Source organism: Sporobolomyces koalae (genome assembly GCF_050403365.1).
Source record: "Sporobolomyces koalae JCM15063 DNA, S_koalae_JCM15063T_v1_ctg1, whole genome shotgun sequence".
Taxonomy (NCBI): Eukaryota; Fungi; Basidiomycota; class Microbotryomycetes; order Sporidiobolales; family Sporidiobolaceae; genus Sporobolomyces; species Sporobolomyces koalae.
This window is the reverse complement of record NW_027481770.1, coordinates 1,002,756-1,017,227: the sequence shown is the minus strand read 5'-3', so window position 1 is coordinate 1,017,227 and position 14,472 is coordinate 1,002,756. Positions and strand designations below refer to the sequence as shown.

General features: G+C 56.7%; 7 protein-coding genes across 7 annotated transcripts; 4 read left to right on the top strand and 3 right to left on the bottom strand.

Moving 5' to 3' along the window:
* Positions 1 to 136: 136 nt before the first annotated feature.
* Positions 137 to 1,469, top strand: JCM15063_003541 (uncharacterized protein; the record flags this gene model as incomplete). Its single annotated transcript, XM_076675462.1, has 4 exons — positions 137 to 668; positions 740 to 774; positions 840 to 1,153; positions 1,217 to 1,469. The coding sequence occupies 4 exons, from the start codon at positions 137 to 139 to the stop codon at positions 1,467 to 1,469; spliced, it is 1,134 nt and encodes a 377-aa protein (XP_076537546.1).
* Positions 1,470 to 1,568: 99 nt separating this feature from the next.
* On the bottom strand, positions 1,569 to 2,222 carry JCM15063_003540 (glutaredoxin; the record flags this gene model as incomplete). Its single annotated transcript, XM_076675461.1, has 5 exons — positions 1,569 to 1,655; positions 1,724 to 1,813; positions 1,883 to 1,935; positions 2,002 to 2,056; positions 2,121 to 2,222. 5 exons carry the CDS (start codon positions 2,220 to 2,222, stop codon positions 1,569 to 1,571), a joined length of 387 nt encoding a protein of 128 aa, XP_076537545.1.
* Positions 2,223 to 2,342: 120 nt separating this feature from the next.
* Positions 2,343 to 3,737, top strand: JCM15063_003539 (uncharacterized protein; the record flags this gene model as incomplete). Its single annotated transcript, XM_076675460.1, has 6 exons — positions 2,343 to 2,465; positions 2,528 to 2,698; positions 2,763 to 2,938; positions 3,011 to 3,025; positions 3,096 to 3,172; positions 3,241 to 3,737. The coding sequence occupies 6 exons, from the start codon at positions 2,343 to 2,345 to the stop codon at positions 3,735 to 3,737; spliced, it is 1,059 nt and encodes a 352-aa protein (XP_076537544.1).
* Positions 3,738 to 3,787: 50 nt separating this feature from the next.
* On the bottom strand, positions 3,788 to 5,301 carry JCM15063_003538 (uncharacterized protein; the record flags this gene model as incomplete). The annotated part of the gene is made up of 6 exons (XM_076675459.1): positions 3,788 to 4,079; positions 4,152 to 4,310; positions 4,361 to 4,516; positions 4,579 to 4,966; positions 5,034 to 5,101; positions 5,165 to 5,301. 6 exons carry the CDS (start codon positions 5,299 to 5,301, stop codon positions 3,788 to 3,790), a joined length of 1,200 nt encoding a protein of 399 aa, XP_076537543.1.
* A 492-nt stretch (positions 5,302 to 5,793) lies between these two features.
* Positions 5,794 to 10,422, top strand: JCM15063_003537 (uncharacterized protein; the record flags this gene model as incomplete). Its single annotated transcript, XM_076675458.1, has 4 exons — positions 5,794 to 6,172; positions 6,236 to 9,123; positions 9,183 to 9,722; positions 9,781 to 10,422. The coding sequence occupies 4 exons, from the start codon at positions 5,794 to 5,796 to the stop codon at positions 10,420 to 10,422; spliced, it is 4,449 nt and encodes a 1,482-aa protein (XP_076537542.1).
* A 214-nt stretch (positions 10,423 to 10,636) lies between these two features.
* Positions 10,637 to 12,578, bottom strand: NPY1 (NAD(+) diphosphatase; the record flags this gene model as incomplete). Its single annotated transcript, XM_076675457.1, has 9 exons — positions 10,637 to 10,733; positions 10,807 to 10,975; positions 11,051 to 11,151; positions 11,224 to 11,354; positions 11,429 to 11,495; positions 11,563 to 11,708; positions 11,786 to 12,076; positions 12,143 to 12,467; positions 12,565 to 12,578. 9 exons carry the CDS (start codon positions 12,576 to 12,578, stop codon positions 10,637 to 10,639), a joined length of 1,341 nt encoding a protein of 446 aa, XP_076537541.1.
* Positions 12,579 to 12,776: 198 nt separating this feature from the next.
* Positions 12,777 to 13,902, top strand: JCM15063_003535 (uncharacterized protein; the record flags this gene model as incomplete). Its single annotated transcript, XM_076675456.1, has 4 exons — positions 12,777 to 12,818; positions 12,885 to 13,489; positions 13,561 to 13,642; positions 13,708 to 13,902. 4 exons carry the CDS (start codon positions 12,777 to 12,779, stop codon positions 13,900 to 13,902), a joined length of 924 nt encoding a protein of 307 aa, XP_076537540.1.
* Between the last annotated feature and the right edge of the window lie 570 nt (positions 13,903 to 14,472).

Below are 14,472 nucleotides of genomic sequence, written 5' to 3'. Positions count from 1 at the left end.
AGTCCGGCTTGGGCGCGAGCGGCTGACTAAACTCAGCGTCGGTCCGCTGAGCCTTCCAGCGACGTCCAAGTTGAATCATCTCCATCCTTGCGGTTCACCCGTTTTTTCTCCCCTCGGCACGACGCTCTTGCGTGTCATGTCGACTGAAGCTCCGGTCAAGTTCATCAAGAAGCGGAAAGGCGCCCCTTCGGGATTGCGCAAGAAGGACGCATCCGACGAACCTCGATCTGCCAATGCGGAACCCGGCACTTCCGAAGTTGTGATCGCACCAAAGAAGCAGGCAACAAGTCACTTGATTCAAGGCACTGGCAACAAGCGGCGCAAAATTCAAGATTCAACCGGACTCGACCTGAGCGACTCGGATGATGATGATGCGAACCTCGACAAAGGACGCGACTCGTACGCCGTGAGGCACTCGGCTTCGAGTACACGAGTACGTAGGAGGAGTTCGAGTCCCCCTGCGTGGGTCAGTAGTGATCAGATCAAAGAGATGGCGAGGGACAAGAACGCGCCACCCGAGGAACTCAAGGACGACGGGCTGTACCGAGGTGCACAGGGAGAGAAGCACAAGGTCCCCAAGGCGTGGGGTCCGGTCAAGGGAGGACCGGCGAACGTGCGCACCATCACCCTCACCGACTATCAACCCGATGTGTGCAAGGATTACAAAGGTGCGCTACTCTCAGTTCTGCTTGAAAGTGAATCTATTACTGACGCTAGCTTTGCACTGTCGAGACAACAGAAACTGGGTTCTGTGGCTTCGGAGATACCTGCAAAGTGAGTATCTACGTTGAATTTTCTGCCCTCCAGGAATCGTACTGACCCGACTTGAAAGTTACCAGTTCTTGCACGACCGAGGAGACTACCTACACGGCTGGCAACTCGACAATTCGTTCCTGTCGAATTCGGCGGCGTCGGGATCGTTCATGGCAAAGCAAGCGGCTCGCGATGGTACCGGTCCTGAAGCGGCAGACGGTTCGGACGACGAAGCGGAAGACTTGCCGTTCGCGTGTTTGATCTGTCGCAAACCGTTCGGACCTGAACCGGTCGTCACGATCTGTGGACACTACTTCGATTCGGCATGTGCGATCAAGAGGTTCGCCAAAACGGGCAAATGTTTCGCTTGCGGAGCGAGCACAAACGGGGTCTTCAACCGGTGAGTCTCGTATCTGCTTCGCACCACTCAATTTCTAATTGCTGACACGATGAATGTGTGCAGCGCGACGAAGCTGATTGCGAAAACGAAGGAACGCGAGGCGCTGAACGAGAAAGCTCGCGAGGCGGAAGAAGGCGAGAATGGGAACGAGGCGGACGAAGGGATCGAGATCGAAGGACTCGAAACTGTCGAGGACAAGACTGCAGATCATGGCCATCGTCAAGCCGCAGCCGACGCAGAAGAAGAGGAAGAGTACGAGGAGGAAGAGGAGTATGCACAACCGGTCAGGAGACGACCGGTCATCGAGTATCAATAGGACAACAATTCGATTGCAAGTTGGATTCTGCCAAAACGTATGTAGAGAGAGAGAGGCGAGAGAGCGCGAATGAACGATAGATAATTAGATCATGTCATGTTATGCGAGGAGAGCGTCGAGCTGGCCCTGGGATTGAAGCTTTTTGAGGTCAGAGCAGCCTCCGACGATCTTGCCATTGATGAAGATCTGTTTTATGGAGAAGACAGAGAGGTCAGTACGAGCCCGAACGAGCCAGAGGACGGGGCAGGACTCGCTTGAGGAACCGTGACTTTGCTGACTCCTGCCCGTTCGGCAAGGTACTGCTGGATTGCAGATCCTTGCTGTTCATGGTCCAACTCGAGAATCTAGATTGCGGACGACGAGGTCAGCGGACAAGGCGCTTAAAACGGAGCAGGATGTCCGAATGGCCTTACCTTGGTTCGAGCATCTTGTCCATGCGACGAGAGAATCCGCTTCGCCTCGGAGCCTACGACAACCGTGCCAGGTCAGCTCGCAGTACGGACTCGTACCCCTGACGGGACATGGGACGCACAGTAGGGGCAGTAAGACTTGGAGAACACGGCGACGGGAGTACCACTGATGATCGACTGGTGGGGGACATGTTGCGCCATTCAGTCATTGCTTAGTGACACTACGAGCGAGAGGACCTACCTCGACGGTCTCCTTGGCGAGCTGCAAGTCAGCAGTCGAAGTCTGAGCCGAGGTGAAGAGAGTGCGGAATAGGCCCTTGGCGCCGGCGAACAGAGAGGTCATCTTGACGGCTGGAAGCGCGGATGCGAGGGTTGCTGAAATGACGCGATGGTCAGGGGAAGCGAACGAGATTAATGCATTCAAAGAGTTATTTTGTGACAGCCTCGACTCTCACGCGCACCAATGGCATTCCCGGGATTGTCACAGAAGATCAAGCAGCAGTACGCGAAAGCGCTCAAAGCGGGCAATGTGCACTTCACCGAGTCGGAAGTGATCGAGTTGGATGATGAGTCCACCCAGATCCCGGTACAGCCTCGTCTGACCACTGCGCAACGATCCCAGCGAGCTCATTTGTCGTTGCATGCCAGTTCGAGGTCAGGTTCGCACCCGCATTGGCCAAGAAGCCGACGAAAGAGAACCAAAGCGAGGCTGTCGCGCCGACAGACCCGTTCGCACCGCCTTACCAGGACGATCTCTTTGTCGCCGAAGACACTCTCAGAGAGGACGACAACAATGCGGGAGAGGCATTCGCCGTCTTGGTGCGTTCAAGTTTCCTGATGATCAACGAGGGTCTGCTCACCAGTGCGCTCGTTTCGCCTCTAGTTGAACAAGTTCTGCGTCACTCCCCGCCATTTCCTCCTCGTAACCAAAGATTTTGTCAAGCAAACGACTCCATTGTCTCCGCTCGAAGTTTTTGCCGCCCACTCGATCCTCAAACAGCTCGGCACCAGGGAGAAGCACCTCGCCTTCTTCAACTGCGGTCCCGAAAGCGGTGCTTCGTGCGTCCATTTCTCTGGCTTGTATTGTCAGCGGGTGCTCGCCAGAAACTAACTCTTAAACCTCTCTCGCAGGCAACCCCACAAACAGTAGGCTCGAGGCGATACCCGACTCGTTGCGCGCGACAAAGACTAACCTCGGGCGCTTGTCCGGTAACAGTCTCCAGTTCATCCCGCTCTCGAATGGTGTTGCTCCGTTCGACGCCTTTATCGACTCGAATCGACCACAGGATCCTCGTTAGTCACGCTCTTCAACCAGCGTTTGTATACTCCGCTGATCCCAAGTCTTACCGTTACGGGAACAGGCGCATGCTTCCAACTTCCTCTGCCGTATGCCAACTTTACCGCGTTGCTCGATCCTCCCTCTGCTACATCCGAAGTCGCGGCGTACCTCGGAAATCGATTCCTGCAACTGCTCGACCTCATGATTGACCACCTGCGTCGTCTCGCCGAAAACTCGCCCGACCTGTTCTCGGGCCCGATCCGACTGTCGAACTTGTCGTACAACGTCATCATCACGACTTCGTACCTGCACCTCGTCCCGAGATTGCACGAGAAGTACACGACCCCACAAGGACGTCACATCTCGATCAACTCGTTGGGATTCGCCGGTATGATCCTTGTGAAAGAGCAAGAGGCACTCGAGGATGTCCAAAAGGTCGGCGTGCTCGCGGTGCTCAAGCAAGTTGGGTACCGACCGGTGACAGAAGGCGACACGACCGAGGCCGAGAGGATAGACGGACACACGATCGATGCCGAAACTCTCAAAGAACAAGACAAGGAGAACCACAAGCCGCAATAGGGAGCAATCAAACGAGTAGCGCGCGCTATTTCGTATAGTTGCATGGAAAACTAGTAGTCATATGATGCAGAGGCACTCGCTTTCTTCGTCTTCTTCACTTGCGATCGAGTTCCTGGTTGGGCATACTCGTCATCCGAATAGCTTCCCGGCTTCTCGTCGGCGCTCGCATCCTCCGTCGCGTACTCGTCTGCCGAATCCCCCCTCGACTTGTTTGTTCCCACGAGACGTTCCTCGTCCTCGTCGGTCGAGGCGTTCTGGGAGACTTGTCGAGCTTTCTTGCTCTTCTTCTTTTTCTTGTTCTTGGTGGCAGCCGCAGCGTCCTGTCCGGCTTGTTTCTTTTTCCTGTACACAGTAAGGTGCTCAGAATGATTGGTGCTGGTTCGAAATCTGTTCGAACATCTCGTAAAGCCTTACCACCACCAGAATCCGGCTCCCATTCCGCCGAGGAGAAGAATCAAGATCACGGCGATCACGACATAGGTCATTGTGTTGCCACTGTCTGTGCTGGATCCGGAAGAAGTCGAGGTGCTCGTGCTGGAAGACGAAGGAGTAGACGAGGTCGTTGCGGTGCTGCTGGAGCAAGATCAGCTCGCGCCTTGTCTCGATCAATCGTGGGAACCCACTCAGATGAACTAGCTGATGGAGTCAGAATGGTAGGGTCGATCGATTCAAGTGCGGGAACCTGAGCCTGAGCCGTCTGTGGTGACGCGCTTTCGGCAGTCGTGAGATTGTCGAATCCCGAAACTGCTGTTTCCGACGGCACCTCTCCGGCGGGGTTGCTATCGTACAAATAGAGACGTTCTTAAGCTGTGACAGTATACGAATGTACCATAAGACGCACACTGCTGTAGGTTTGGGGTTCGGTACTGTCTGAATCTGCACGGTCCCGTCCTCCTCTGGTGGATTCATCACAGTCGAAGGTGGTTTGACCTGGACAGGGGTAGCAGCACCTTGAGGGTCACTCATCCACGCCTTGTCACTCTCCTTTGGTGGAGCTTCCTGGTCTTGGTCGTTGGACGGATCCGCCTCGTTGTAGTTCTCAGACGAGTCCGACTGTTGTCCGTCTTGAGGCGTCTTCGGAGGACTATTCGTAGTCTTGCCGTCGCCCACGACGGTCGGATCGCTCACGACGGTTTCGCCATTCTTGTCCGTTACGCGGATCTTGATCTTGGCTCCAACCGGTACCTGATCCGAGCTCGCTCTCCACTGGACTGACTGAGCCTGCCATCCTGTGTCCCGCCTCTTGTCATCACTTTGTTTGCTCTAGACTCGAGGGTCAGTGAACAGGAGTCGCACCGTCATTCGAAGCGACAACGTTGTCGTTGATGAAAATCTTGAGTGAGTAGGGGGAAGCACCTCCCGACCTGTATTTTCTCGCGCTCAGGTTACATCACGGTGAAATATTGGTGCAAGGATGGAAGACTGACCATTGGAACCGGATCGCGGCGCCAACCTTGACGCTCGCCTCGGTAGTGATTGACATGGCGGGCGGTGTCGAAGTCGGAGCCGCCAGCGCGTAGAGTGCGAGCAAGAGCCCGCAAGCGAGGCTTCTCAAAGTCGGCATGATTGGATCTCAAGGACGAGCCAGAGAAAAGAAAGCGAGATGCAAGAAGCGAACGCCGGAAATGGGAGGGACGGTGCGAACAGATGTGCAGAGAGGGCGCGAGCGCATGAATTCCGCGGTGTCGGCTGTGATCGTCAACTTCGAGCTTTCACGAATCACCTTCCCCATTAAGCAGAGACAATCCAAGCACTATATCAGCGGTCCTTGTCTCCGGTAGCGCGAAAGGACCGGCACAGACCAGCTCCAGAGCGAGAGATGACGTTCTCATGGGGAGCCCTTGAATGGTCCCCATTCGAGCGGCCGCAAAGAAGCGTCTAGTAGCTACAAGAAATCATAAGACGCGTCGTAAACAGCATAGTGATCGAGTCCGAGCGAGAGGGCGAGTGTGGGAGCGAACAAACAACAAACCGAACGCGCGCGCGTGAAATCATCGCAGGTTCACCCTCGCGCTACTCCTGATCTCGACCGAAAGCACGCTGCTGAGGGCCTACAATGGCGCCTTACCTGTCGCTGCTCCCGATCAGGAAGAATAAACCGCAATCGTCGGGTCTGCCCCGACCCAAGTCCAACACCGCCTCGATCAAGTCGAGCGACCACCACAATCCGAGCACTGAGCAGCAGACCCAGCCCTTCAAGTCCCGACAATCGCTCGCAGCGCAAGATGTCTCGACTCTCGATTTCCAGCACATGCTCGCGCCGAGCGCATTCGATGATTCGTTCGGACTGTTGAACGACGAGCAGCAGCCAGACTTCCTCGTCGATCAGTCCCTGTGGACCGTCGGAGCGAGGACACCGGCAAAAACGTCATCTGGTGCATTCACCATAGACGAGTCGGACGAGGAACAGTCGGAACAGAGCAGGCCGCAATACGGTGAGGACACCTGCCGCATTCCTTCTCTCCCTCTCTGTAGGAGCTTATCCCCTGTTCGCGTAGATGACTCGGACGCCGATCTGCCTACTCTCGCCGGTAGCCCAGCGAGGTCTATCAATGTCGAAGCATCGACCCCTAGATCTCTTCAACCTTCGTCGACTCTATCCTTTCGACAAAGCCCTTCGCAGCCTTCCGAGGCACTGTTCGACGAGCAGGAGCCGTCCATTGACGCCAACTACAGCTCGAACTCGTCTCATTCGCAGTCTCTGGTCACGGAAGAATCCCCTGAACTGCACGACTCGATTTCAACTGCAGCGCAAAATCGGGAGCCGTCCAATGACCCCATCCTCCAGCAACCGCCGCTTCGTGCGCATTCGCCGCCATCCCTCGATAGACCAGTCGACGTAGCTGAATCGGTTGAAGAAGGGGAATCAGCTATCGAGGAATTCGAGCGAGAAGTGCTGCAATCGGCCGAGCACGATCCAGACGCCTCTTGGACAAGTCGCCGATCTTACGACATCTCAAAGGTCGATGATTTGCCCCAGCACGCAGAGGACCCACAAAGCGAAGCAACGCAATCAGCCGCCGTCGACAGGGCTGGTACTGGCCATCCGTCCGCTGACCTCGAGTGCGGGACGACGGTACATGCATCTGTGCTGTCCGGACGCGATGAGGTAGATACGATCCAGCGGCTGGGTGAACAAGCTGAGGAGGAGGGCGAGGCAAGCTTCGCAGAGCAGATCAGCGAGGTTGCAGCAGAGCAGCAGCTCACTCATGATGTAGAGGTGGAAAATCTGGTCACGATCTCGAAGACGGTGGCCGATGAGCAAGAAGAGCACCCCGAGGCAGAACTGGCGCAACCCGACAGGACGGGGATAGAATCGGAAGATACCCCGCCGCCCGACACGCACGTGCCCGTCAAATTCAACGACGACAGCTCTGAACTGCAGGATCTGTCGATTCCAGCGGAGATCTCGAACGAAGCCGAGCTGAGTGACGAGCGTGCTCGAGCATCGCCCGACCCTGCGGATTCTGCTCACCCTCATCCCACGCCCTCGCCCTCTCCAGCTCCAAATCTGCAACCCTCGTTCACTAGAATTGTCCTTCCTCCGCCCGATTCAGTGCCCCCAAAACGAATGAGAGCACCGCATGTATTCGACACAGCTCCTCTACCTCAGCCCTACAAGCGCGGTCGCGCTTCTCTCGCGCCGAACCGGGCAGGGCGGCTCCAGGATATCGACCCGACCACCTCACAGAGGAGGAAGTCCGTCGCATCGTTTACCAATGCAGCCTGGAGCCATCAAGCCGGATCAAAAAGCGCTCAGGCCCCTGTGAACGATGGTCAACTTGGAGCAGCGGTTTCGCCGAATGCTTCGATACAAGACGATTCGCTTGAAGTTGGGCACACGTTCCCTGCTGCTATCTCTGCTCCTCCAAGTCCGGAGCCGCCGATTGTTCAAAGGCGCATCGAAGCGTCGCCCGAAGAAGCGCATGTGGCTGCAGTCAGTGCCGACGCCCGACCTTTGTCCCCTCTATCATCTTTGCGATATGACAGATCTGCTTCATCACCCGACATCTCCCTGCCCCTCTCCCCTGCCCGGCGTGACGCGGGCTCCTTCGAGGGCGATATCACTTTGCCCCTTATGGGTGCCCCCCTCATGTTCAACTCGACAACAAGCGATAGAGGCCAGAGTACACCCGCAAGGACACGCCCAAGATCTCGCCCAACCACAACTGAGGAGATTGGAGCGACGTGGAAGAGCAGACCTGCAGCGGTTCCGGTGGCGGTCGAGCCTATCGAGGAGGTGACGGAAGAAGAAACCTCTCTCGAGCTGTCGACAAGGCGATCTCCTTCCCCTGCGGTGGCGGGAGACTCAGACGTTGTCAAGAAACCTCCAGAGGAAGGCTCGCAATCTATCGATGAGCGCGAGATCGAGAAAGAGTCTCAGCCAGCGCTCCATCCGCAAGAACGCCTCTCGTCATCACCTACAGCGTGTCCTCCACCTTCCTCGTCTCCTGCTCCCAACGCTGAAGTGCCTTTGCAGTCCGATGAACATGCTTCTGCCCGATCACCTCAACCAGCAGCCGATCGAATTATTCGCGTCTCGCTTGCTCCGCCATCCGATTCAGCACCAGCTTTGGAAACCGCAAGGGCGGCAGCGGCCGGTACATTGCGGAAATCTCGGCACCATTCAGTTGCTGTTCCGACACTTGCAGCAAAGCGGTCAATCCGGGTATCCCTGGCAGCGCCTCCGCCGCCAACTCGTCGGGAATCATTGGCATCTCGAAGAGCCTCGGTTGCTGCCATCCAGCATCTTAAACACGCCGGAAATCTCAAATCGAGCGGCCACAAGAAGTCGGTTCGAGCTTCGGTAGCGTCGTCCAAACCCGCGAGCTCGGCTCTGCCAGAAGAAAACGAACCGGCCCGACCGGCTCGAGTACTCAAATCTTCCCCCGCCCTACAAGATGCTCTCGAAGGTCGAGGAAACGATGAACCGCAAGCAGAAGAAGTGAATCACTCGCCCAAGACAGCCGAACCCCATTCTGCATCCCAAGAACCCGGGAACCCGGTCTGCATACCTCGGACCAAAGAACCGTCGTTCGTGCAGACAACCACGACAGCACCTGCTCCACCTCCTGATGCCGAAACAGCCGTGCCAGTCAAGTCGCCCAACGCAGAACCAGCAGCCCTTCCGCCTTCCGCCTCGGCCACGAAACCAGCCGCGTTGACGTTGCCGACGTCGTTCTCGTTCGGCGCATCATCGGATGCTCGTACGCGCGAGCAGGAACGCCAGAGGAGGAAGGAAGAGCGCGAAAGGCGTGAGAAACGGATCGGGGAGGCTCTCCAGGCGAAGAAGCAAGGTCTCAAGCGCGATGCGGCGTGGAAAAAACCCAGCGCACCCAAGGACCACGTCAAGCGCAAACTCGCAACGTCCGTCAGCCAAAACAAGGTAAGTGCCAGACTAGCTAGAATCGCTCAGTTTCTGATCCTGACGAGACGAGATCTTAGCGTCAGAGAACTGCACCTGAATCGGTGAAAGCCGCGCCTGTCCCGCCTGTGCTGGCTCCGACAGTTCCTAAGCGTCTCTCGGAAGTTGGAGATCGATCCGCGACCGCTCGGGAGCTACCGCCTCTCAAGCGCATGAGCACTTCAGTCCATGGTGACGATTCCGAGGCCATAGCATCGGCAAATACCTCGAGTTCGCTTCTCGTCCTCAAGCTCACCAAATCGACACTCGAAGCGAACCGTGTGGCTGCCGGGCCCAAGCTGGATCTGAACCGCAGGATCTCGACTTTCCTCGAGAGTCTCGGAGATGCTCGAGCCGCAGAAGAAGATCAATCGAGCGGTGGGCTGCTTCAGGTGAATAGTAATGTCGAGAGCAAGGCGGACGAGAAACCCGCGCTTATGGAGTCAGCCCTGGAGACACTCTGCGCTGCCCCTCCATCAAAAGCTCCCACACCACCTCCGCCGCCCCCACCGCCGCCTCCGCCACAACCTACTGTTACAGCTGTCCGCAAGCGAACCCATTCGGCAACTGATCGACCAAAAGTGAGTTGTTGAATCTTGAGATTTCCGAGTCTGCTATGCTAAACAGCTTCTCGCTCAGGATCCTGCTGCATTTTCCAAACTTGTCGAGAATGGACCTCAGCGCCACCGCGTGGCTATATCCTCGACGACCACGACCACCGCCAAACCCTTCTCGTTCGGCACAACCCGTACGAAGCGCCCCGCAAACTCGATCGCCTCGTCCGTGTCGAGCGTGGCGTCTCCGGCGTTCTCAGAACGGCTCTCGCTCTGGAAACAGAGAGAGAAGGAAACTCTCTCGCAAGTCAAACGGAGACAACCGACTGTGCCGTCACTGCCATTCAAAACCAAGAACGTCGTTGTTCCGGTACCTCGACCAGCTTCGGCCATGGAAGGACCAGTCGCGAAGAAGGTGCGCACTGTAACGACTGTCGCGAATCGCGATCCGGTGCAAGGACGCAAAGGGAAAGAGAACCCGCCACCGAGACCTGCAGCACTCGTCATGAAAGAGATCGATCTGAAAAAACAGGCAAATCGACAGGTGGTCAAAACGCTCAGCCGAGGAGTCGCCGAGGAAATGGAGAAACGGTTGCAGGAGAAGCTCGAGTGGAGCGAACGACAGAAGAAAAGGGAGGAAGAAGTCAAGAAGAGGAAGGAGCAACAACGTCTTGAAGAAGCGGTCAGTAGCTCACATTGTTCAACTCTCGCATGTGCCCTGGATTGAGTACTGATGCTCACTTCTTTCGGATCGTGTCCTCGTACATGCAGGAAAAGGAACGAGCCAAGCTTCAAGCCCTTCGGGCAGCTTTGACAACTGATCGTGGCGCCGGGACCGCAGGGCGCAAAGTCATACGAAGGATGTAGATCGCGGTTTCTACGATTTCAATACGTTTTGACAACATTGGATAAATGATATGGCTACTCTCGGAACAACTGCTTCAGATCTTGGCGTTCTGCGGCGTGTTGGGGTTTGCGAGCGGCGACATGAGGGTACCATTCGCCCAGGCAGTTACAAGAGTGTTTGCGATCGCAGTTCTGGGTACGATAGTGTTCAGATCCTGATGAGTGCCACATGGGAAAGACGAGACCAGGTATGGAAGCAACTCACGGAGGGGGCATGCGGAACGCGCCTTTCTCTTCGATCTGTTTCCGGTCGGCATCCGTCTGGTCCGTAGCTTTTGTCCCTTCGATCCTGTGAACTTCCTCCCTCGTGAGCTGAGTAGGCTCGCTCGCCCGGATCACATCGAGAACCTGCTGCTTCGTAAAGAAGCGAGCGTCTAGCATAGTAGCACGCAGAAAGCGTCAATCGCGAGCCTGGAATGATGTCGGGGCGATGCGCAGTCTCATCTTACCTTCGAGTTCGTTGTCGAGGTCAGTGCGGATCGTGGAGCCTTCTTTCGCAATTCCCCAGCAGCCCATCATCAGGCTCGAAGGGAATGGCCAACACTGGGAGCTAAGCATAGTGCCAATTCGCGGTCAGGGCTCCGAACGAATCGAGTCGCAATGTCAAACCTTAGAGACGCACCTGTGGTATCCAACGTGGTCGACGACGATGCCAGCTTCTTCGTAGACCTCCCGTCTCACAGCTTCCTCGAGCGACTCGCCCGATTCAATGAATCCGGCCAAGCACGAGTAGAACCGAGCGGGCCAGGTTCGCTGTCGCCAAATTCGAATGATATCATGAGCCTACAACCTCGGGTAAGCAAGACGATCAAAGGATCAACACTTACCTGGCGTCCGAGCAAGATCTTTTCCCGGTCGGGAGAGAGCACAGCCATAATGACAACGGGATCAGTTCTGGTGCCAAGTTGTTCAGTCAGCTCCCAAGAAGTCTTAAAGTCTGCAATGAGGATTGCTCGCGGACCTAGGGTAAGAGTAATTGTGCACGCCCTTCTTGCTGACGCAGGGAGGTTCTCCTTCGAGCGAGGTTGGGTTCGTTTCGCCGGGAATACAACATCGCTTCCATCCTGCCCAAACCGAACGAAGAGGTCGACTGCATCCGGGACAGAACTTTGTAGGTGGCGAGGGTTCGGGCAGTCAGCAGTTACGCACAAAGCGAACACTGAGCTCGGCCGAGGGCAACCTACCTTGTTTCGAGTGTTCCAGTCGACGAGCGAACGGGCTTCAGCGCCGATGCTCGCTTCGTCGTTCGCGATAACCGAGGATGCCGCGCGCAATTCGACAAACTCTCGGCCGCTCTTGGCTTCGAGGAGTCGCTGCTTGAAATCGCCGAGATTCGACACGTCAAGGACCCAGTACGGTACACCGTACGGCGAGTGACTCTCGAGCGTCGAATGTTCGGTCGGTTTGCTGAGGGGAAGGGATTTGGACGATGCTGGGGCAGAACGTTCGTCGACGCCGAGGAAGACGAGCGCGGGCTGGCGGCACGACGATGCGATATTCAGTCTCGTTTCGTGCTAGGATTTGGAGGGAACATCGCTCACCTTGTTGACAAAGTAGGAGCGCTTCTCTTCTGCAGACAGGTCTCCAACGGTGCGGTCACTGTCCTCTCCGACGAGAGCAAGATTCGCGACGAGATCATCGTTCTTGCCGTCGACTGCAGCGAAGACCTTGTCGGGATCTCCAATAAATTGTTTGACGTCGTTCCACTCGAGTCGGGCGAACCGGCGCTCGTCGCCTGAAGGAGGCTCGCATAGCGGCTGAAGGCGGTCGAGCACGAGGAACTGGGCCTTGTCGGAGCGCAGAGCCGAAGTGAGGAACGCCTGCGACGAACGTAGGTACGACAGGCGGTTCAAGGGATTTCCAGCACTGGGTGACAACGACGTCGAACCCCGTCAGTACGCGCAACCGGCCGCGGGAAGAGCTGAGAGCCGATCATCCGGCGCCGCAGTCGAGATGACCTCACTAGTAGTTCTGCATCGCGCGCGAAGTCGTGTGGTACGGTCGAATGCTCGTAGGGAGCAGCCGGATCCTGTGGGTGACGAGAATGGTGGGCGAGGCGCGTGCGAGAGGGGCGAGTGTTCTGACGATTGATTTGAATCTGCATGAGATAATATTGGTGATATCAATTCGGAATCTATCCGCAAGTCGAACCACGCCACGACGAACCGCTTCCTCATGGAGGAGCCTCTACGCGTCAAAGTGATAGTATATGACCTGGTTCGCTCGCACTCCGGACCGTTCGGCCGCACGAGCTGAAACCCTGACCCCCACTTTGCCCTGCAGCTCCCGCCTTCCAAGCTCTCCATGCTGCTCAACCTGGTCGGAACGGGCGTCTATCACACCTCGGTACAGCTCACAATCCCGCTTGGTCCGACCGACACGGATCCGATTCCGCAAGAATGGGCGTTCGGCGGGCACGATTCGCCCTCCGTCTCGGGCGTGTTCTCGATTCCAGCAGGCACGGCACCGCAGCGTATGCCAGGACTCCGACAATACCAAACGATTGATATGGGAACCGCGTTCGGGCCCGAATGGTCCAAACTCCACCGTCCCGCTCGCCCACCTCGACCCAACAAGCTCAGGAAACAGCCCAGCAAGGCGTCTCTCCTCGGAACCATGACCTCGAGCGAGCGCTTCGAGTCGGCCACGAGGCCATACGATGGCTTGGTCGATTACGCATCAACGACGAGCTTGGCTGAACCGGCGAGACGAACCGGAGCAGGTGCGGACCTCGGCGAGGACGCACCCGACGAAGACGAAGATGACGATGGGGGTCGTAGCGACGGCACAGAGTACCTCACCGTAACTCAGAGGAGAGCTTGGCGCATCATCGAAGAAATGAGACGAGACGAAGAATGGATGGGAACAAATTACGATTTGCTCAAGCGGTGAGTCCTGCCCCCACAGCCTCGGTCCTTCTCCACGAGGCGTAACTCACGATAGAACGGACGGTGCACAGGAATTGCAACACGTTCACGGAAGAGCTCGTTCGGCGCCTGACAGGCAGGTCGCCGCCGCCCTGGATCAATCGTGCAGCCTTTGTACGTGGCGTCATCAACAGGTCTCTGCTGCAGGATTCCCTCGCTGACACACCTGACACGAGCAGATTGCAACATCCTTCCCGTGCATCGTCCCGGCTGGCTTGATCGACGAAACCGAAGAAAGCGCACCTACCGCCGACTCGACCAGCACGCCGACCATCAACATCAGCGATCCTACACGAGCCACTGGAGAGCACGAGCACATCTCGATCGAGCCGCCACGAGCTGACAGGATGAATCTAGGCGGAAGAATTTCGTGACTGTGAATCACCATCGAGCCGTCGTGATCTGCCAAAACCACGCATACGTGCGGCTAGCGGGAAACGACGCCAGTGATGAGTCTCACTGGGCAAGCTCTCGTCGTGAGTCGAGTTCATGGTGTTTGATTCTCATCTTGCCGTCCCAAGCTCAAGCTTCCGGGTTCCTCCGAATCCAGACTAGCGCTATGCCGGCTCATCTCCTGCGTCCTATCAATCATAGTTGCCGAGAGATGCAGCGAACTAGAGAGCGCCTAGACCCGGCGCAGATGTTGCAATGTACCGGACAAGGGACTTTGGTGCGTCTCTGTCGCTCTCAGAACGGGCTCGCGCCTGTTCAGCGCAGGAGTACTTGTCCGCTGTCAAGCCAAGACACAGTCAACCTAGCTTGTTATCGAACGACGAGCGACATGCTCGGCGTTTTTTTCGCTTTCGGACTGGCGCGACCCGGTCAAGGCGCAATTCCTCGTCCTTATCGAAGCCACCGCGCCCCGATGATGCATCGTTCCATCGTCGCGCTCTAGTCTCCCGCCACGGTATTTCAAAGTCTTGGGTCACAAGAAGCTTGGCAGG